We start from the raw sequence: 23486 nt of genomic DNA, 5'->3' as shown, positions 1-23486 counted from the left end.
GATAGTTAAGACTGAGACAATAGAATACAATTTTTTTAGCTCTGTGCTTTTTTTTTTTTTTAATTTAAATTCAATTAGCCAGTTAGCTCTGTGTTTATGGGGTAGGGGATGTGGGGGTCTGCTATTCTGTTCATTCCCTTTCTCACTCTTTCCTCCTTCATATTTCGAGTTTTCCTAGTTTGGCATTGTTACGGCTTTTTCCTGGGCAGATCAGCTTTACTCCTCAACAGAAACTGGATCCTCCGAGCTTACTTTTGGCTCCTACTGCTTTTATTCTGTTTCATCAATTAACATACTCCATTTGTTTTCCATCTTCTAGAAATTTGTTAAATTTGTTTGTTAATCGATGGTCCTCTCTTCCATTCTCTTTTTCATTGTTGTTTTATGTCGTTTTAATGCTTAACTATTATTTTACAGGGATCTGCCTGCAAGGAAAGGAGATAAATAGATACTGCTAGTCAACCAATTTGAATTATTAGAAGCACAGGTAGTTGGAATTTTGATGATGGAAAAGGTATGGAGGCAGGTGGAAGAAAAAGAGAAAGATGGAATAAATCCCAGGATGAGCAAATAGTATAAGCAAAGATTTTGAAACAGTAGATATGAGGCAAGTTCTCTTTCAGTTGATCCAGTGAATTCCTCTTTATAGTACTATAATGGGCAATTAGCAAAACTTGCTGAATGAATAAATGAAGAACTTAAGTTTTCACCAGTTGGGTGATTTACTTTTCTTTCAGGATCATCTCAAAAATGACTACAGAAGAAGATTTTGCCGACCTGTCAGGTGAGTTATATATTTAAGCTTTTAAGGTCATTTTTATGTCTATCTTCAGAAAGTGATTCTTAAATGAAGAAGGGAAAAATTACTTCTAACATAATGATTTCTGTGCCCACTGATTAGGTATAGTCTACTTAGTAATTTTATATTTACAGAAATATTAATGCAAGCAGAGTAGTGACTTAGCAGCAGTGAGAGAAGAAATTCAGCTGATAAATTATGGATCAGGAAGAGGCAGTCTTAGTTCTGACTAAATGACAGCCATGGGGAAAGCACTCTATAGAGTGGATTGAATGGTAATATTACAAAGATGCAGCTTATTTGGTGGGGCTAAAAGAAAATGTGGGTGTAGGTTATAAAAAGACAAGAGAGGATCTTTGTAGTGTGGACTGTTCAGTATCTTGACTGTGGTGATGATATCTGAACCTACAGATGTGATAAATTGCACAGAACTAAGTATGAACATAAACGCACAAATGAGTACAGTTGACCCTTGAACAACTCAGGGGTTAGGGTTGCTGACCCCCATACATTTGAAAATCTTCACGTAATTTTGACACCCCAAAATCTTCTACTAACAGCCTACTGTTGCCTGGAAACCTTACCAGTAACATAAACAGCACATACTTTGTACACTGTATATTATATATTGTATTCTACAATAAAATAAGCTAGAGAATAGAAAATGTTATCAAGAAAATCATAAGGAAGAGAAAACACGTTTACAGAACTGTACTGTATTGATAACAGTAAGTTTTTGTTGTCTGTTTACAAGAGGAATCGTCTGTTATTACCTACTAATATAGTCTTATATGATACAGAACACTGTAGATGTTATATATATTACTAGCACTAGACATCAGACATGAAAAAATTATGTGAAAAGAAATTCATATTTATTTACAGGTATAGCAGGTATTGATAAAGAAGCAGCAATATGATTGCTTTATGGTAGCCTGGTGTGGTCAGTATGATTGTTTCATGGTAGCCTAGTCTATACATTAATGAATAGAATTGTTATAAAATTTTTATGGCATATGGTATTATAGTCATATCCATAATATAGTCTGGAAACATTGTTATACTTTTGTAAAACCACTTACCTGTGAGGAAAGACATATGTATGGAAATATAATTCTTTGAAAGGAAAGTTACAAGGCAGTAAGATAACACATTATTAATTTTATATTAAATATCACTCACCTTATGCCTATGTAAGGATAGGCTATCCACTTCCATACAAGTTTTGCACAAGGTGTTCTATACAATGAATACTTAGATGATGATAATGACGACGATGACATAAAAATGTCTCATATATTTCTTGCCATACAGTTACTAGATTTTCACGTGAAGACACACAGATACATGCAGTTTATTAATGGTATGGCATGCTGATTATTTACTGTTCATTAAGTGGGAGTGGATCATTGAGGATCTTCGTCCTCATCGTCTTCACATTGAGTAGGCTGAAGAGGAGAAGAAAGTTGAGGTGATCTTGTTTCAGGTGTGGCAGAGACAGAAGAGGTGGAGGAGGTAAAAGGGGAGGCAGGAGAGGCAGGCATACTTGGTGTAACTTTATGCAATTATATCATAATTTTTGTCTGACTTTTGCTTTTTCATTTCTCTAAACTTGGTTTTATATTCTGCTGTTTACCTTAGTTTCATTGTATGCCTGTATCATAGAAGGTCCATGTCATAAAAGAAGTCAAAAACAGTCTTGAGTGATTGGAAGCCTCTATCAGATTGTCTGATGTCATTTTGTTTTCTCGTGGTGCTTCTACATCTTCTTCCACGTCATCTGGTATTGTTTTAGAAGCATTCATCTCCATACAGTCATCTTCTGTTAATTCCTCTGGTGGGATGTCTGTTAGCTCTTCAATTTCTCCAAGATCCTAATTTTGAAACCCTTCACCCCCCACCTTTTTTGCCATATCCACAATCTCTTTCGTGATTTTTCTTGATTGGCTCTATCATAAATCCTGTGAAGTCATGTATAACATCTGTACACAGTTTTCTCCAGCAGGAATTTATTGCTTTGGGCTTGATGGTTTTCATAGCTTTTTCTATAACAATAATGGTATCTTCAATGCTGTAATCCTTCCAGACTTTCATGATGTTGTCTCTGTTCCATATTCCATAGCATTGGCAGTCCTTTCCCTAGAGAACCATGTGTAACAAGTCTTAAAGGTCCTTATGACCCCCTAATCTAGAGGCTGAATTTGAGAAGTTGTGTTGGGGGCAAATATACCATTTTGACTCCTTCAGTGTTGAACTCCTGGGGTTTTGGGTGGCCAGTGGCATTGTTCAATATCAGAAGAACTTTAAAAGACAGACCCTTACTGGCAGGACTTCCTGACTTCAGGGACAAAGCATTGATAGAACCAGTCCAGAAGAAGGGTTCTCATTGCCCAGCTTTCTTGATATAGTACAACCCAAAATCTGGCAGCTGGTGTTTATCTTTTTCCTTCAAAGCTGGGGTTTAGCAGCTTTGTAGATAAGTCAGTCCTGATTATAAAGCTGACTGCATTTGCACAAAATAGTAGAGGTAGCCGATCCTTTGCTTGCTTCTCTTCTTTAGTAATAAATGTCCTTTATGACATTTAGAGAGAGAGAGAGAAAGCGCGCATGTGTCTAAGCAAGGGGAGGGGCAGAGAGAGTGGGAGACAAGCAGACTCCTTGCTGTGAGGGAAGCTCGACAAGGGCTTGATCCCAGGATCCTCGACGAGGGCTTGATCCCAGGATCCTGAGATCATGACCTGAGCCAAAACCAAGAGTCGGATTCTAAACTGACTGAGCTACCCAGGTGCCCTCTTTTTTTTTTTTTTTTTTTTTGAGAAAGAGAAATAGTATGCGAGCAGGCATGCAAGCAGGAGGGAGGGAAGGGCAGAGGGAGAAGGAGAGAGAGACGCTTAAGCAGGCTCCATACTCAGCGTGGAGCCCGATGTGGGGCTTAATCTCACGATCCTGAGATCATAACCTGAGCTGAAATCAAAAGTTGGATGCCCAACCAACTGACCCACCCAGGTGCCCCCTTAGTGATGATGATGATGGGGATGATGATTTTTTTTTTTTTTTTTGAGAGAGAGAGCGCACAAGCGGTGGGGGCAGTGGATGGGCAGATGGAGAGGGAGATAATCTTAGGCAGACTCTGCACTGAGTGGGGAGCTCAGTCTCATGACCATGAGATCATGACCTGAGCCACGGCATGTTGGAACTCGTCTGCTGCCTCTTGTTTGACAGAAGGTTCTTCTCAAGTTATCTTGACTTTTTTTTTAAGCCAACTCTCTTTCTAAATGCCATCCTCTTCTGGCATTAAATTCTCCAGCCTTAGATCCTTCACCTTCCTTTTGCTTTAAGATGTCTTATAATAACTTTGCTTTTTCTCAAGCCATATTATAACCTATATTTATGCCTTTCTTTGAACAAGTCCTGCAATCCACATAAAAGCTGCATTTTCAGTACAAGATAAAAAGGTATTTTGCAAAATGGCAAGGTTTTGTACCTGCTGGCGCAGCTGCAAAGACAGCTTCACAAATTTCCTTTTCTTTTTTTGCAATAGTCCTTATGCTGCATTTATTTATCTTGAAATGGCAGGCAACCACAGCTGCAGACTTCAGTCTATGGTATATATCAAGTAATTCAACTTTTTCTTGTAATGTCATGACGTCTCTGTTCCTTGGGAGCATTTCCAGCATCACTAGTGGTACCTTGTTGGGTCCCTTGGTGTTATTCAGGGTTTATGGTATTGCACTAAACATGATGAAAAATGGGAGAACTGTGAGAGATCACTTTTTACTGCAATCCACAATTTACTGGAGAAGTAATTGCTTCTGCTCACTCAGAGATGATTAATGTTAGATGGCATTTTAAGGGGATACTCACTAACACTTGGGCTCACCGCAATAGCAACAGGAGTGGCTATAAAATTATTACAGTAGTACAGCATGCACTACAGTTAATTTTATGCCATTATGATTTAAACTGCATCTTTACATTTGTTCACATCTTTTGACTACAAATAACACCATGTATGTTCTGTGTGTGTAAGTTTTGATAAATTTTAACTTCTAATAATAGATTTGTGTGTATTTTATATTAGTAAATGATAAAATAGAATAGTATCTACATGTATTTTAATGCATTCATGACGTACTTAACTTTTTGTTAATTTTTTTTATATTTCTAGGCTATGTGGTTTGTCTGCGAGGTTTTTCAAATTTTGCAAATCTCCAAAAAATTTTCCAGTATGTTTACTGAAAAAAATCTGTGTGTGAGTGGACCCATGCAGTTCAAACCCATATTGTTCAGGGGTCAACTGTATATGTAGAACTGGAGAAATCTGAATAGGATTAGTGGATTGTATTGATATCAGTATCCTGGTTGTGGTAGTATAGTTTTACAAAATGTTACCATTTGGGGGAACTAGGTAAAGTGAACAAGGGAATTCCTCTATATTATTTCTTACAACTGCGTGTGAAACTACAGTGAAAATTTTATAGTGATTCATAAGCTGCTGTTAAGGTTAATAATATTAAATAAAAAATGCATTTGAGAACTTCAAGGGAAGACTGTTACTTGGAGCTGTTAGGACTTGTGACCATAGAGTTTTTATTAAAAAAGTGTTTTAGTACTGATTGGATTTCTCCAAAACCATTTATATTCTTGTTTAGATATAGCAGTAGTCTAAAATGGCTTTAGATGTGGCTCTTCAATCAAGGAATATAATTGTTAATGTAGATAACGACATACCGCTTCAGATACTTTTCTTGAAACTCTTGGACTCTCAAGTACTTGTTTTGTCCTAGATAGTGAAGGTTATATTTTTCCCATTAAGTAAAATAACATTTTATAATGAGATATGAAATTTTCAAAGTAGAAGGTAACATAAATAGCAAATATCTTCTGGAAATGATATGTAACATTTTCCCTTCATTCCTTCTTATTAGAGTACCTGACATTAATTCGAAGCAAGGCCAGAACATACTGGAAATCTTACAAGACTGTTTTGAAGAAAAAAGTAAGGCATCTTCAAGATGGACTTTGATGGTTGGGTTGGATGAAAATATAAATTTGTCATATTAATTAATATTAAACTCAGCAAATGCATTCTAACATTTAAATATATGTAAAATATTTTCCCAGAAATGTTGAGTACATGTGCAATCCTTCGTGTACTTCCTGTTACACTGAGGATAATAGTAGCAAAAATGAAAATAATTTGTCATTTCCTTTAGTTCATACTAGATTCCTGTACTCTGGGAGTCCATAAATAATTATCATACACAAGAGAAAGTTATTTCATGTAGTGGGAATAAGTGTGCAGAATTCTTGGATCTCTAAGAGATAATGTTTGATGATTTGCAGTTCTTTCTACAGAAATGGTGAATTATGGCAAAAACTTTTCAAAAGTGCTGATCAGCATCAGAAGGTATTGAAATAGGAGAATAGGCCAACCGAAGAAACAAACAAAGTGGAAAAATATTTCTTCTATATAAGCTCTGAAAGAAGAGCTGGTACATTATTTCTTCAGGAATGTTGTTTGCCTTTTTCAGTTCCTGATGCCTTCTAGGAATATTTGAATGTTGAAGTGATGTCTGTACTTAATTTTAAACTAATTGTTCTTAAAGAGTTGACAGACTTCTTCACATTTCATTTAGGGCTTCTTTTAATTGTAACTAAAAGATTTTATATCGTATTTATTTAAAAAAATTTTTTTTTTGCTTTTTTTAAGGTCTTGCCAATGACTTTAGCACAGATTCTACAAAATCATTGCTTTATTCAACACCTAAAATAGGAGACATTTGTATTCAGTCACCAAGGAAAGAGGTAAGTCAAAAAGAAGAGCTTTAATATTTTAATGAATGAAGCATTACACAATATAGTTACGTCTATTTTAGTTGTTTTTAAGTCTTATTCTTAAAAGGGAATCCTATATTCCCACTCAACTTTCATTATAATTTAGAGGTGTTTGGTGAAAATTTTGACTTGACGTTTCATGTGTTTGAAATTGGAGGTCTGGGTGTAGAATTATTAAATTACAACACAATCATTTTTCACCCCTCCTAAAATAATAGTTGAATTAGGTTTTTAGGAAAGTGGACAACTGCTGAAGTTCCTAATCCAGGTTAGCAAATTTGGTTATTTTCTGAAAACCAAAGTTGATTTATTGCTCTAAGGACAATGAATCTTACAGGTTATATCTTAAGAGGATAGGCTGACCTAACTACAAAATAGCAAACTTTCAAATAGAGTTTGTGAAGCTAATGAATAAAGACAAGTTATTCAAAAGTACAATACAAATTGGAGAGAAAAATTATGTAGTGTAGCAATAACATTCATTAGAAACTTGTATAAACACTTAGTTATACAGTTGACCCTTGAACAACACAGAGGTTAGGGTTGCGGACCCACCCATGCAGTTGAAAATCCACTTAAAACTTTGACTCCCCAAACACTTACCTACTAATAGCCTACTCTTGACTAGAAGCCTTACTGATAACATAAACAGTTGATTAACACATATTTTGTATATGTATTATATATTGTATTCTTATAATAAAGTGAGCTAGAGGGGCGCCTGGATGGTGCAGTTGGTTAATCATCTGACTCTTGGTTTTGGCTCAGGTCGTGATCTCAGGGTCGTGAGCCCCACGTCAGGCTCTGAACTTAGCACGGAGTCTGCTTGAGACTCTGTCCCTCTCCCTTTACCTCTCTCCTACTCTCGCTCTCTAAAATAAATAAATCTTACAAAAAAAAATAAAACTAGAGAAAAGAAAGTCTTAAGTTATAAGGAAGAGAAAATATATTTACAGTACTATGTTATATTTATTGCAAAAAATTGTGAATAAGTGGATTCTCACAGTTCAAACCCTTGTTCAGGGGTCAGCTATATATAGCCTTTTGGTTCCAAGGAATGAAAACAGATCCATTTCTTTCAGAATTGAGAGATCTTCTTTAATGTGGTAAATTATATAACGCTGATTTTTGAAAGTTAAATCAACTTTAAGTTTTCTGAGATAAACCACTATCTTGAATTTTCTGTTCATCATTCCCATCTTTTTTTTATAGTTACATAATGGGTGTGTTGCTGACATTTGTGTCAGCACTTCCTCCCCTACCTCTGACAGAGGTCCCGCTATTATCCATATGTTGGGTGCTTCACTAGAAGGACTTATGAGACTCATCATATAGTTGTTCTTGTGACTGAGATTTATTATAGCCAGGTAGGATACACAGCCAGATTGGTAAAGGAAAAAGACACATCAGGCAGATTCTGGAGGAATCCATGTCAGGCTTTCTGTGTTCCCCGCAGAGTCCACACAGAGTGCACTTGTTGCTTCCAGCAGTGAAATGTGTACGTCCTGTCTTTCTGCCCAGGGAAGCCTTCTGAGGCTTAACCCATTTTTATTGTGGGCTGGTTACATGGGTACCCTCTGCCCACCACAATCCTATACTCTCTGAAGGAAAAAAAGCAGGTGTTCACTATAAATCACATTTTTGTACAGTCTAGGCAGCTGGCGTATTAGGCACAACCTTATCAGCTGGTCATGGAGGAAATGTTCTGAACGCCAAGTCCCTAGGTGCCAGCCAAGGGCTAGCCCTGCTGTAAGCAAGTTCTTTAAATGATCAGGCCTGCTATGTTAACTCCTCTATTGAGTTAATCCCTAAAATATATATATATGTATATAGTTTTACATGCATCCACTTTGAACTTCATGTAAATGGGATTATGACATATTTCTGTGACTTGATTTTTTTTTGGTTAACAGTCATTTATTTCTGTTGCTGTAGTTTAGTCATTTCACTGTTGAATGTGTGATGTTGTTATAGGACTATACAATAATTTGTCCAATTTACTGTCAGAATAGGTTTTTTGCTGTTCACAGCAGCATTGTTTCCGTGTTAGGTTATTTGAAATTTCAACTTTACTAGGTAATGCCAAATTGTTTTCTAAAGTAGTTACTTCAGTATACAACTTTACCAGCTGGTTTATTGTTTTTAAATACTTGGGTTTTTTTCCAATTTAAAACCGAATGTATTTAATCAGAATTACTAATTTTTAATAGGTCTAATGTTATATATCTTTTTAGGCTCAGTGCCAGAAATCTCATCCGAAGTCAGTTCCAGTTTCTTTAAGGAAGAAAGAAGCCTCTCTGCAGTTCACTGTAGAACCAAGTGAAGTTGTCAACAGATCAGGTTGGTGGCATCCCCATAGATGTTATTTGCTTAGACATAATTAAAAGGAGATGCTGAAGGTGTTGCATGTGTTGGCTTGAGTGACAAACTCACGGGTCAGCCTAGGCAGAGTGGTCAGTGTTTGTTTTTTTTTTAAATATGAAAAATAAACTTTATTTGAATATTCATTTCTTTGTTTTAGTGGTAAGAACAATGATTATTAGGATATGGTAAGAGACATTAAGTAAGAATTATTACAGAGGCTATAGTTTTAAGAGTTTTCAAATAGATTTGTCTTTTTTTTTTTTTTTTTTAAACAAACGATAAATATTATCTCACATAGTTTCTGTGGGTCAGGAATTGAGAAGCAGCTTAGATGGTTCTGGTTTGAAATCTCATGATGAGGTGGCGGTCAAGATGTTGGCCATTGTTGCAGTCATCTGAAGGCTTGATGGGGGCTAAGGATATATTTCCCAAGATGACTCATGTGGGGCTGGATGCAAGCAGGAAGCCTTAATTCCTTCTCACATGGCCCTCTCCATGAGCTTCTTGAGCATTTTTTTTTTTTAAGTGAGGTATAAGTGACATGTGACATGTTAGCTTCAAGTATACAACATGATTTCAAAATTTGTATATACATGGTTAGTGTTCTTTTTCTCTCTTCTTTTGTTCATTTCCTTTAGTTATATGTGCTGCAACTTTTAAAAGTTTATTTACATTTTTCAAATTAGAAAAGTCCTTCATTTGAAGTAAGCCTCAAAGATTTAAAAAAATAAAGCTACTAATTGTTATTCCCATTGTCCTGCTGAGGTAACCTTTGAATGAAAACATATATAAATGTGTGCATGCATGGGTGTGCATGCTTTCAGAAGAAGCTTTACAATTTTCTTTTACACCAGCAGTGTAGGAAAGTATGTTTTACCTGATAGATCATTTGCTTTTTTATTTATTTTTTTGCCAGTTTGATCAGTATTATATGATCTCATTGTCACCTTAGTGTCTATATCTGTGATACCCACTGAGTTTGAGCACCTTTTTATATATTTATTGGCTATTTGAATTTCCTTTTTTCTGAGTTGTCTATTCATATCCTTTGTCCATTAGTTTTTTCTTGTTAATGAAAGGTCTTTGAATTGAGTATCTATAACTGTTGATCTGTAATTTGTGTGACAGATATTTTTCCAAATGATCCCTTGACTACAGATTTTGTTTATAGTATCTTAAACCATATGATGAGTAAGATTTTTTAATTTTAATTGTCAGATGTGTGACTTTATAGCTTTTTTTTTTTAAAAGATTTTATTTATTTATTTGATGGAGAGAGAGCGCGCAAGCAGGGGAAGCGACAGGCAGAGGGAGAGGGAGAAGCAGGCTCCCCGAGGAGCAGGGAGCCCAGTGCGGGGCTCGATCCCAGGACCCTGGGATCATGACCTGAGCTGAAGGCAGTCGCTTAACCAACTGAGGCGCCCCTGACTTTTATAGTTTTTGACCTTGTTTTGGTTAAAAGGTCTATCTTATCCTAATGATATATGTAGAATCTTAGATTTTCATCTTGTTAAAAAAAGTTTTTATTTAAATTCCAGTTTGTTAACATACAATCTAATATGAGTTTCAGGTGTACAATATAGTGATTCAGCACTTCCATACAAAACCTGGTGCTCATCACAGGTGCCCTCCTTAGTCCCCATCACCTATTTCACCCATCCCCCCACCCACTTCCCCTCTGGTAACCATCAGTTTGTTCCCTGTAGTTAAGAGTCTGTTCTTGGGGCGTCTGGGTGGCTCAGTCGTGCCTTTGGCTCAGGTCATAATCCCAGGGTCCTGGGACTGAGCCCCGCATCGGGCTCCTTGCTCAGTGGGCAACCTGCTTCTCCCCTGCCTGCTGCTCCCCCTGCTTGTCTTTGCTCTCTCCCTCTCTCTCTGTATCAAATAAATAAATTAAAATCTTAAAAAAAAGTCTGTTTCTTGGTTTTCCTTTCTTTCCCCTGCACCCCCCATATGTTCATTTGTTTCTTAAATTTCACATATGAGTGAAATCATATGGTATTTGTCTTTTTCCGACTGATTTATTTCACCTAGTATTATACTTTCTGGATCCATCCATTACTACATTTTGTTTTATTCATTTATCCATTGATGGATATTTGGGTGGTTTCCACTTTTTGTCTTTGGTGAATAATGCTGCTGTGAATGAGAGCGTACAAATATCTTTGCAGTCTCTGCTTTCGGTTCTTTTGGATACATACCCAAGAAAGGAATTATTGGATCACATGGCAATTGTATTTTTAATTTTTTGAGGAACCACTAAACTGTTTTTTGTAGTGGCTGCATCATTTTACATTCTCATCAGCAATGCGTAAGAGTTCTAATTGCTCCACATCTTCACCAACACTTGTTATTTTCTTTGCATGTGTGTGTGTTTTGTGATAATAGCCATCCTGTGGGTTTGAAGTAGTATCTCATTGTGGCTTTGATTTGTTCATCATTGTCATTAGGGAATTTTAAATTAAAATAATAATTAGATACCACAGCACACCCAAAAGAATGGCTAAAATCTAAAAAACTGGTTCTCCTTTGTAACTCATTTCTTTGAGAGTTTCTGTCTTTTCATTTGTTTCAGGAGAAACAAATGAAAATCAATTTATAATTGATTGTTAAAACATTTTATGAAGGATGCTTTAAAATTCTTATTAAATAATTTCAACATTTGATTCATCTTGTCTGTGTCCATTGATCATATTGTTTTTGTTCAGGTTGTGTTTTTCTGGCTTTTGGTATAATCCGTCATTTTGATTGTATTCTTGACATTTTGGTTATTATTTTAGGAGACTCTTGATTGTATTTAAATTGTTTGTTAAAGCATATAGTTGCCTTGTTTTGGTTTAATGTATAGGTTCTTGCTTACTTTTGTGGATTTTATTTCCAGTGACAGTTAAGTGTTTAGAGTCCTAGCAGTGGTATTTTGGTCTGTTTCATTTCCTGATGCTGCTGAGATTCCTCCTCAGTTCTTGCTGGTGCTGTGTCAGATGAATGGAAGGTGCTTTCCTGAGTCCCCCATGTCCTCATTCACTCAAATGGGGGGTTGGAGTCAGAACCCGTTGGGATTGGATCTTCTTAAATGACTGGGTGGAGGACAGGATGGGGGATGTAGCGTTCTTTTATGTTCTTCCTGCCTTAGATTAGACTGCCTTTTGGGGCCCTCATTGTGAAGTAAGGCCTGGGTTGTTGACTAACAGTGGTTCAAACTGTCACCTTGGTCTGTGAAGCAGTGGCTGGGAAGGTCAAAGACTTCACTGCTTTGCAGCTGTTTGTGGAGCATACGGCCTGCTGTCTTTGACTGTTGAAGTGGGTACTGGGTTAGTCCAGGGACAAGGTTAGTCCAGACTTTGCTCCTCTGCTACTGCTGTCCCATAGAAATTATGGGGTGGGGCCTAGCATGGCCTAAGGCTTTGCTGCTCTTACAAGGCCACTGCAGAATGGAGTATTGAGTGGCCCAGGTTGTGGAATGGGAGTTGGGGTTCCCCACTAGGTCTCTGTTGTGTTTGCCTTCTCCAAGTCTTTTGGCCAGAAAATGCAGGGTTTTTTTTCTCCCATGCCTATTTATGGTTCTGGGTTACACGCTTCTCTAGAACCCAGTCTGGGGATACATGGGAAATAAAGGAAAACACAGAGGATTCACCGTATTGTCTTTTGTTGCTTAAGACTTGAGGTTCCTAGCAAATATACCTCTTTCCTTCCAGCTTTTAGAGTTCTGTTACTGTTTGATGGATAATTACCAGGAATTTAGTTTAGTTATATTTAGAGGGAAAAGTAGAGAAAACTGAGTATACTGTCTTGTTCTATAACCTTCCAAAAGCTCCTTTTGGATTGTATTTAAAATTTTTAAATCTTTGCTTTTTTTTTTTTTTAATTTTTTTTTAACGGAGAGAGGGAGAAAGGGTGAGTGCGTGGGGGGTGGGGGGGGAGAGGGGCAGAGGGACAGGGAGAGGGAGAGAGAAACCCAAGCAGACTCTGTGCTATGTGCGGAGCCCAGCGTGGGGCTCTATCTCACCACGCTAAAATCATGACCTGAGCTGAAATCAAGAGTCGGACGCTTAACCGACTGAGCCACCCAGGTGCCCCTAATCTTTGCTTTTTAAGAGTATGAATCAATATGAAATACTCCCCAACAGTTCTACTCTTTCTTTGATATTTGAAGGCATAAGGCTAAGAGAATATGTATATTCTTTATATACATGTATATAAAGGTACATGTATATATGTATATAAACTTTTATGTATAACGTATATTTTTATATGTATACCTTTACATATATATACACACATACAAATCTTTTATATAACACTATACATATCTGTTATGTCTCTCTGTGTGTATGTGTGTGTATAAATATGTGGTCTAGCTGCCTTAGTTTACTGACTTTTTTTTTTTAAAGATTTTATTTATTTGAGAGAGAGAATGAGAGAGAGAGAGCGAGCACATGAGAGGGGGGAGGGTCAGAGGGAGAAGCAGACTCCCTGCTGAGCAGGGAGCCCGATCCTGGGACTCCAGGATCATGTCCTGAGCCGAAGGCAGTCGCTTAACCAACTGAGCCACCCAGGCGCCCCTAGTTTACTGACTCTTAACCTAAAAATTGAATCTCATAATTTCTCTAGCATTACTTCATTATTTTAGCTGTGTCTAGATTTATTCAAATCTTGGGTAAATTGAATATCCATAGAATTGTGAATTTTCTGTTTGAAAATTTTTGTCACTTCAAAACTTAAGAGCATGGAACAAATACATTTTTTTTTTAAAGCTTTTTTTTTTTTTTTAAGATTTTATTTATTTATTTGACAGAGAGAGACACAGCGAGAGAGGGAATACAAGCAGGCAAGCAAGGGAGTGGGAGAGGGAGAAGCAGGCTTCTCACTGAGCAGGGAGCCCAATGCAGGGCTCAATCCCAGGGCCCTAGGATCATGACCTGAGCTGAAGGCAGACGCTTGACTACTGAGCCACCCAGGCACCCCCAAATACATCTTTATATTCATTAATTTCATGAATTAGAACTTTTAAAGCACTTATATATTTTACTCATAGATCTTTGATTATAAACTTAATGAACCGTGAGTCTTCTGAAAACTGTATCTAGTTATTGCTGCTGAATTTTAAAAAACACATTTGGTTCTAATATTATTTAAAAAAATTTTAATATCTTCATATAATTTTCTTCTAGTTCAAGACCATGAAGTTCATCAGCAAATTTTGGCAACTGATGTTGGTTCTAAAAATACACCTGACTCGAGAAAAATGTCAAGGAAAAAACTAAAAGATCATCACAGTGAAGCCGATGAGGAATTATACTTATCTGTTGGCTCACCTTTTGTTCTTTTGGATGCAAAAGCTTCTTTATCGCAAAATGCAATTACATCTATTGCCCAAAAGAGAGAGACCTACACTTCTGAAAATTCAGTGAATACATTGTCTTCAAGTACAGAGATTTCTCTTAAAACCAGAAAAAGGTGAATTTTTATTTATTGAAACAATATGAATCCTACTTAAAAATTTTTAAGTTACTAATTTATTAATTTATTTTTAATGTATTTTATGGTAAATATTGAGGAATATTAAGATGAGAAGAGCATAACATAGTTCAGTTTATATTCAGTTTATATTTAATAAGGAAGGCTTAAAGTATACTTCAGAGAAGTTTGTGGGTAAACATTTCTATAGTGTATGGAAAAAAAGTATTTTCTTATAATATGTTTTCTATAACTTCCTAAGAGTATTTTCTCTATGTCTTTTGTAATTACAATGGTAGGTATATATCGGGTCATTTCTAGGATGGCAAAGGGTAAGTATTTTGAGGATAAGTTGTGGTAAATCCGTGTCTATTTCTTGGGGCTCATTTTGGCCTTTAAGAAGCAAAGTAGATCATTCAAAGTCCTTTGCTACTGGGGACTTTTATAGTGAGTGTAATTAATGTCTGTCTAGTGTCTTGTGTAATTCTTGGAGCCAAAGAGTTAAGTACATTTTAAGATTTTGCTATTCAAAATGTGGTGTGTGGCTCAGGATCAACAGCATTGCATTATCTGGCAGCTTGTTAGAAATATAGAATCTCAAACACTATTCTAGACCTACTAAATCAGAATCTACATTTTAATAAGATTCTTCAGATGATTCAAAATCTTACTAAATGTTTGAGAACTAGTCCTCTAACCTACAGATTTCCTTGGTCTTTTCTCTTACTTTTTTATTGACAAATAAGAAATGTAATTTTTCTGAGCAATTGCCTTGTGTATTTTAAGAGATTACAAATCAGAATTTGTGGACTTTAAATAAAGGACTAGTGAAAAATTTTGTAAGTGGTCTCTATGGTTACTGAAAGGGGGTTCAGGAAAATTCCTAACTCAGCAAACTGTGAGAGTATTCAGCTTGCCTTCCTTTTAAACTTTTAGGTTAAACTTTGAAGATAAAAATTCTTTGAAGAAAGTAGAAATAGCAAATAAAGTATCAGAAATAGAGGATAAAGTATCAGAAGAACCACAAGAGAGGAAATCGTCAAGAACATGTCAGAAAAGAGTACCAGATTCAGAAGATGAAATTCAGCCACAAACTAAAAAGAGTTTTTCAACATTGTTTTTAGAAACTGTAAAAAGAAAAAGTGAATCCAGGTGAGTTATTAAGAAACTGTCTTTTGAGGCATTTTTCTTTTATATTCTGTGAACAATATCAAGGATTCTTAATGCTATTTAACTAAAAGTTAACCTTATTGGTGCAAATTTTAATTGAAATTATGCCTAACCCTAAGGAGAGTATAGTTTCTTACCAGCAAATCACCCCCAAAGCCATCATTAAATACTTACTAAATTAAATGTGAAAGAAAGTAAGTTTATTCAGCACTCATTGCTTTCATTGCTTATTCAGTGCTTTTGCTCATTAGCACTTTCTAGTTTGTATGATATCAAAAAATGAAGGTAGTATTTAGAAATAGAATTATGTCATGGTGTATTTCACAATTAAGAGCTTTAAATCTTCTTTCCTTTTTTTCTGCTTGTGTTAAAAGTATAGTCCTAAAATAAATTTTAATCTGTTCTTGCCTACTTAAAAACCTTCAGAGGTTCTACTGTGTCCACACAGTGATTCTTAACTGTGGCTGCACACTGCAGTTAACTAGAATTAATGCAGCGAGGGATGGGAACCACTGGCCTATAAAAACTTTAGATTTGTCTGCTGGTATTTACAGCCTTCACTCTCCCTAGTTAGCTGTTTCTGCCAACTCGGTTGTACACATTTGCATTTGTCCCTGCTTTGGCATACCATTTTCCCCTTTCATGTGCCAGTCTCCTTTTTCTTTTCTGGTGACATCTGCTTCCTGGTTCTTGGATGGCTGTCTTCTTGCTATAACCTTACATGGCAGAAGGTGGCAAGGGGGCTTTCTGAGGCTTCTTTTATTAGGGTATTAATTCTATTCATGAATGTTCTACCCTTATGAGTCAATCACCTCGTAAAGGCCCCACCCCAAATACCATCCCATTGGGGATTAGGTTTCAGTTTATGAATTTTGGAAGTATATAGACATTCAGTCTGAAGCAAGTGTCAACATTGTTTTCTAAGGATATCTTCAGTTTGAATAATCTTGATGTTATGGAAGTCCCTTGAAGTAGAATAGAGGAGCAGATTAGAGAGTTCTTTTATTTATTTATTTATTTATTATTTATTTATTCATTTATTTATTATTTATTTATTTGACAGAGAGAGAGCGAGAGCACACGCAAGGACAAGCAGGGGGAGTGGCAGGCAGAGGGAGAGGGAGAAGCCCGCTTTCAGATGTGGGGCTCAATCCCAGGACCCTGGGATCATGACCTGAACTGAAAGCAGATGCTTAACCGACTGAGCAACCCAGGCGCCCCTAGAGAATTCTTATTGGCTGATTTAGGAAGGCTTAATTTTTAAATTCTTAGCATTACTTCTTTATATATAAAAACTAACAGATATTATGAGTTATATACAGTAAAGCAAATTAAACCTATTTATAACAGATTGGCTAGTTCTTTAAATGTGGAAAAGTAACATTTCTGTTTAAACATTCATTCATTGTGTTTTCTGTTTATATTGACTTTGTTTTTCATTAGATTTTCTAGAGTTTTCTAAGTATATAAACTTAAAAAACTCTACCTAATAGAAGATAGTATATTTCTTAGCATATATGTATATATGTATGTATACACACATACACACATATATGTGTATATGTATATATGTATACTGTTTTACATTATAACAGTTATCAGGGATTTGAGATTAGGGAAGTAGAGAAGGCATTTTCATTTCATAATCCTTTTGTATATCTTATTAGTGAAAAGATAGAAAAAGCAGACACAATAATGGTTAAGCATCCTTACTCAAGTGGAAAAGGCAGAACCAGGAGTGCATATGCTAGATTCAGAGTTTGGATGTTTACCCTAAGTTTTTACTTATGCATATCTCACTTCAGTATGTAGTTTGCTTGAAGCTGTTCTTATAAAAGGGAAGGAAATGCAAAAGAGTCCATCAGATTACTGTCTTTTAAATAATTCCTTCCTTCTCTAGAAAGCTTTCCCAACTAATTGGAAGAGATGCTGTTTAATCCCAATTTGCCTGCCTTTCTAGCTACTTTCTATTTATTTCTATACCATGAATGCAATATTAAAACTTATTTGAGGGCGCCTGGGTGGCTCAGTTGGTTAAGCGACTGCCTTCGGCTCAGGTCATGATCCTGGAGTCCCGGGATCGAGTCCCACATCGGGCTCCCTGCTCGGCAGGGAGTCTGCTTCTCCCTCTGACCCTCCTCCCTCTCATGCTCTCTGTCTCTCATTCTCTCTCTTGCAAATAAATAAAATCTTAAAAAAAAAAAAAAAAAAGTTAAAAAAAAAAACAAAAAACTTATTTGAAAATGTATGTGAATTATTCAAACTTGGAATGAATTTTTACATAATATAATTTAGTGCATAATTTAGTAGTGTTTTCTTAGAATATTAGACTTGAAGATGTCTTGGAAATAATCTTGTTTTGGATGTGAAGAAATCTGGCCCCTAAGAGACATCTATACAAACATAATTAGCATAACATTACATATAACAATGGCATGCATTTTTGGACTGTCTGACAATGTGTCTGCGCTATGTTTAACACATCTCTGGGTTTCAACTGTACAGTATATATAGTTGGTTGGGGGGGCATTAATTTTTTTGATGTCTAGGCTTCCTTCCAGCTCTAAATTTCTGTGATCTCATTAGTGTTATAAATGAATATAATCAGGCATTATAGAAATGTAAAAGAAGAGGAGGATTTTCAAGGGTAAGGGAAAATTGAGGAGATGTGCACTGTTCTTTAAAAGATACATAGATTTTATTTCCTATATATTTTCTTCACACAGCAAAGGTAAAAACTGTTTTTTGAGCTATTATTTATTATAACATCCTGTTTTAGTCCTATTGTTAGGCATATAGCAACTGCTCCACTTCACTCATCTCCTTCAAATGACCTAAAGTTGTTAGAGGATGAATTTATAATTGATGAATCAGAAAGAAGTTTTGCCAGTCGATCTTGGATTACTGTACCCAGAAAGGCTGGGCCTCTGAAACAGTGCACAGTATACCCTGCAGAGAGCTCTGCACTCCTTCAAAGTAAGAAGTCGAGAGAAAAACATCACAATGTATCACCTACAACTTTGACAAGTGACAAACATTCTGACACAGATTACCCAATAGAGAAATCTCAGCCCTCTGAACAAAAAAGACTGGGTAGGAGTTGTGCTTTGACAAATGAACTGGAAAATCATTATAGATCTACAAAATATGAAATGTATTATGAGAATGCAGAGAAATCATCTGGAAAGAAAAGGACTATAAAACAAAAACAGAGAAGAAAATTTAAGGACAGTGTACTTGAAGAACAGGTTGATACGGAACAATCTAAAGATAAAAATATAAATATGTCACGTATCACCCAAGGTAAGTTACAGAGAAATTCAGACAAATATGGAAGAGTGTGAAGAGATGATAAATGTTGATATTTCCAAAAAACAGATGCTGCCTGTGGGTAAGTGTTTTATATTAAGTATAACTGTGAACATTATTCCACCACTTTATGTTTTTGTAATATTTCTATTTAGCTTTCAGAAGTAGGCAAAGTAAACCTAAATCTATAGGCTCTTTTCTAGCATCTCTATTTTACATGTAATTCAATTCTGAGTCACTTGAGTTTTGTGTAGCTTCTAAGAAGATGGCAGTATATATAAAGGGAATAGTGAAGGGAAAAGGCTTGTAAAACAGGTGGTTACCAGAATATGAATAAGACAACATCATATATTCTTTGAGGTTTAGTAAAATACAAACGGAAAAAAAAACCCAAGATAGTATGGGGCTATTTTTAAAAAATTTTTTATTGTTATGTTAATCACCATACATTACATCATTAGTTTTTGATGTAGTGTTCCATGATTCATTGTTTGTGTATAACACCCAGTGCTACATGCAGAACGTGCCCTCTTTAATACCCATCACCAGGCTAACCTATCCTCCCACCCCCCTCCCCTCTAGTATGGGGCTATTTCTTATAGGATAAAACTTCATACTCTTCTGTTCCATCATTTACTCATTGATCTAACATTCAGTAAATTGCCAGACACTGTATTAGGCACTGAAATTACAAAGATGACTAAGACACAATTAATCACCATTAAAAAAAAAATCAATCTAGTAGTGTCTGTAGACTAGCAGATATACACATATATTCACAGGATGATAATAGAATTACAGAGAACAGTTGTCCAAGTAATATCTCAATAGATCTTTTTATCTTGGATCATTATATTATTTATCATCCAAACTGGGACACTTAAGAATGAGAGGGGATGTCAGGACAGGAAGCATAAACTGGGATTGTCTCAGACAAAGTTGGAGTATGGTTACCTTCTTTATGTGATCATTGTATAGTGATTGAGGTTTGTAATGATGACAATGTCATGAAGAAAAGATTCATTTATGTTCTTTGTACCACTTTTTAAGTAATAGAAAAGATATTCTTACAGAATTTCTTTAGAATAGTTAATGGAATAGAAAACAAATATGTAACAAATGTATTAGACACTTTATATGTGCAAAATATAATTTAATCCCTCTTGACAATCCTGTAAGTTAGGTGGTAACACTCAAGGTTAAAAAATACTGGCTCAGGATCTGTCGCGTGGTTAGAGCCTATATTTTTTCAGCACTATCAAGAAGTTTTGAAATAAGTAAAAATGTTTTCGATACTGATTTGAAAAAACTATTAACCAGAAAACTCTCTTCACTAGAATAGTATTTGTACCTAGAGGTCCTAGATGACTGTAATATAATATAATATTGCTGATACAGAAGGGAGAGAGAGTATATATTAAAGCATAGTATTTAAGCTAGTTTTTATGAAAAGAAATTCCACTTCAATTATTATTCAATTATTTTAGCTTTCTTTTTGTATAATCTACAAATAGACTTTATATCACCTGAAATAATAGTTGTCAGTTTTGTCTGTGTTACCTTTGTGTATTTGAAAAATTCTGCTTAAAATAAAGGGGAAAAAAGCCACCTTTTCTATTTTGTGGACCTCTCTTGTAAATGTCTGACATGTCCCATATTATTATTTTAAAAAAGATTTTTATTTATTTGAGAGAGAGAGCATGAGTGGGGTGGAGAGGGATAAGCAGATACCCCACTGAGCAGGGATCCCGGTGAAGCTGGGCTCTATCCCAGGACCCTGGGATCATGACCTGAGCCGAAGGCAGACACTTAACCGACAGCCACCCAGGTGCCCCCCCATATTATTTTTATTGGATTCTTTCCTTCCTTCCTTCCTTCCTTTCGTTTTCTTTCTTTTTTCTTTTCTTTTTTCTTTCTTTCTTTTTCTTTCTTTCCTCCCTCCCTCCTTCCTTCCTTCTTTTCTTCTCTTTTCTTTTCTTTTCTTTTCTTTTTTCTTTCTCTCTCCCTTCCCTTCCATTCCCTTCCCTTCCCATTCTTTCTCCCTTCCCTTCTCCTTTCTCTTCCCCTTTTCCTTCCCCTTCCCCTTTCCCTTCCTTATTAGCAGCTGGCTATTTTAAGAAAATACAAAGAATCTGACTAAACTGAAGTTATATTATAGGAAAGTTTTTTTTTCTTATTAGTCCTTTAAGTAGAATATTAATTCATAAAATTTGAAGGTACAAAATTTTGATTTATTCTAAGTTCTTAGGAAAAAACATTGTATCAAGAAAGTATAGGGGTGTCTGGGTGGCTCAGTCGTTAAGCGTCTGCCTTCGGCTCAGGTCATGGTCCCAGGGTCCTGGGATCGAACCGTGCATCAGGCTCCCTGCTCAGCAGGAAGCCTGCTTCTCCCTCTCCCTCTCGCCCTGCTTGTGTTCCCTCTCTCGCTATGTCTCTCTCTGTCAAATAAATAAATAAAATCGTAAAAAAAAAAGTATACTTGAAGGATATTGTTTAATTATAAATGTTAAACATTTATTAAGTACCTGCCAAATTCTTCACACTGATTTTCAGATATATTAAATTCTTTATCTAGATTGGTTAGTGAAAATAATGTTTGATTTATTACCAATTGTATTTATTTTGTCTCACTGTCATAACAAATTACCACATACTTAGTGACTTAGAACAACACACATTTGTTATCTTATAGTTTTTATGGGTCACAAGTCTGAAATAGATCTCACTGAGCTAAAATCAATGTGTTGACAAGGTTGCTTTTCTTTCTAGTGATTCTAGGAGAGAATCTGTTTCCTTGTCTTTTCCAGCCTTGAAGTTGTTTATATCCTTGAATCCATGGTTCCCTTCTTCCATCTTCAAAGCCAGCAATGCCAGCCTTCTCACATTTCCAAATTCTTTTGCTTCTTCTTCCATTGTCCTGTCTTTCTGACCACTGCTTTTAAGAACACGTATAATTAGATTGGACCAGCCTAAATAATTCAGGATAATCTCCCTATTTTAAGGTTTATACCTTTAGTCACATCTGCAAAGTCTCTTGCCATATAAGGTAACATTTTCACAGATTTTGTGGATTAGGGTGAATACATTTTTGGCCAAAATGAATATATTTTGGAAGGATATTCTGCTAAACATATCAGTTTTCAAAGACTAATATGAAAATGATTTAATTCCAAGGATATTTTTACGCTGAAGATATTTTGTCTTTAATTCGAAAGGCACTTGACAAATTTGCAATGCCTAAGCTAATGATTTATGTTGAGGCAGTGGACTTTTCCACTTCTCATGTCTCTTAGGCTTCTCAAACTGGATGTATTAGAAACTAAATTCTTCCAAACTTGCTCCTGCTTTAGTTCTCCTATCTTCATAAATGGGACCATAATAAATTTGGTAGCTCAGGAAAGAAATCTGAATCATCTTTGACTCCTCTTTAGCAACCTGTATAAAGTTTGACTTTCATATCTGTTACTTCTCTCCATTCCTCTTGCTGTTCTCCTTGCCAAGTTAGAGTCATTTATTTCTTAGATTATTGTAGCAGTTTATGCACATACCCTCTGTCTTCTCTCTACTCTCCAGATTCATCTCCTGGGTTACTTTATAATGAATTTCTCCCAGTTCCATGAACAGACTACTGTCTCAACTGTGGGCCTTTTAAAATGCTGTACCTTTTGCTTAGAAAAATTTTCCTAAATGTACTCTGTCCCCTACCAACCTTTGTACTCAGTTTAAATATCACTTTACTTGATTATTACTCCCTATCCCAGTATGTTCCTATATATGCTCCAATAACATCCTTTTTATTTTATCAAACATAAAATTACTTGCTAAATTTCCATCTTTCCTTCTGGCAGTTAGACTGAAAGTTCCATGAGAACAGCAACTATTTCTGTCTTATTCCTAAAATACCCCTCAGATCTTAGCCTTAGCAGTTATCTCTGTGGGTCATTGGAATACATTATTATTAATGACAGAAGTATTACTCTATTTTGGATGAATAATTTTGCTGTGTTTATTAAAACATATCCCACCTTTAGAAAGATACTCCTTTACATGTATATATGCAAAATTTCCTGTAGTTAAAGAAATGTATCACTTCTAAGTCACCTCTTTTTCTGGCCATTGCCTTACTTAGGACATATGTTCCCTCAGTTCTAAGTCAGCTCTCTTCACGTTACCATCTGTTCATATATCAGTTGTATCTTCTGTATGTGTTCTTGTTTATTAGTTTTCTAAATTGTTTGTCATTCAGTTTCTGATCTTCCCTGACCTAGAATTAGTTTCTGAAATAATTAATTGGTTTGTTTTAGACTTTGATATTCTTTTTCTGTGTCACGGTCTGAATAAGTCTTTCACAATAGCATTTTCCTCCTGAGATTCTTTTCCCCTAAATCATTGTTCACATTGATTTCTTTTTTTGAAGTTTATTCATGAACATGGGCAATTTCTGTCATCATGAGCACATCTCATTTGTTAGAACAGTTCCTGAGGGGGTGCCTGGGTGGCTTAGTCAGTTAAGCATCTGCCTTCAGCTCAGGTCATGATCCCCGGGGGT

At 35.8% G+C, this 23486-nt stretch overlaps 1 protein-coding gene across 1 annotated transcript in view; it reads left to right on the top strand.

Annotated features, from left to right (window-relative positions):
- The window catches only part of CENPC (centromere protein C), an 86882-nt gene that overhangs the window by 4047 nt on the left and 59349 nt on the right, over positions 1–23486 (top strand). Inside the window, 8 exon segments of the mRNA XM_078068736.1 lie at positions 738–784; positions 5728–5798; positions 6513–6607; positions 8872–8977; positions 14173–14458; positions 15395–15610; positions 18408–18953; positions 18955–19019. Coding sequence (XP_077924862.1) covers positions 738–784; positions 5728–5798; positions 6513–6607; positions 8872–8977; positions 14173–14458; positions 15395–15610; positions 18408–18953; positions 18955–19019 — 1432 coding nt within the window.

This window comes from Halichoerus grypus, chromosome 3 (genome assembly GCF_964656455.1).
Source record: "Halichoerus grypus chromosome 3, mHalGry1.hap1.1, whole genome shotgun sequence".
NCBI lineage: Eukaryota > Metazoa > Chordata > Mammalia > Carnivora > Phocidae > Halichoerus > Halichoerus grypus.
Note: the sequence above shows the minus strand (reverse complement) of the source record. Positions and strands in the feature narration are given on the sequence as shown.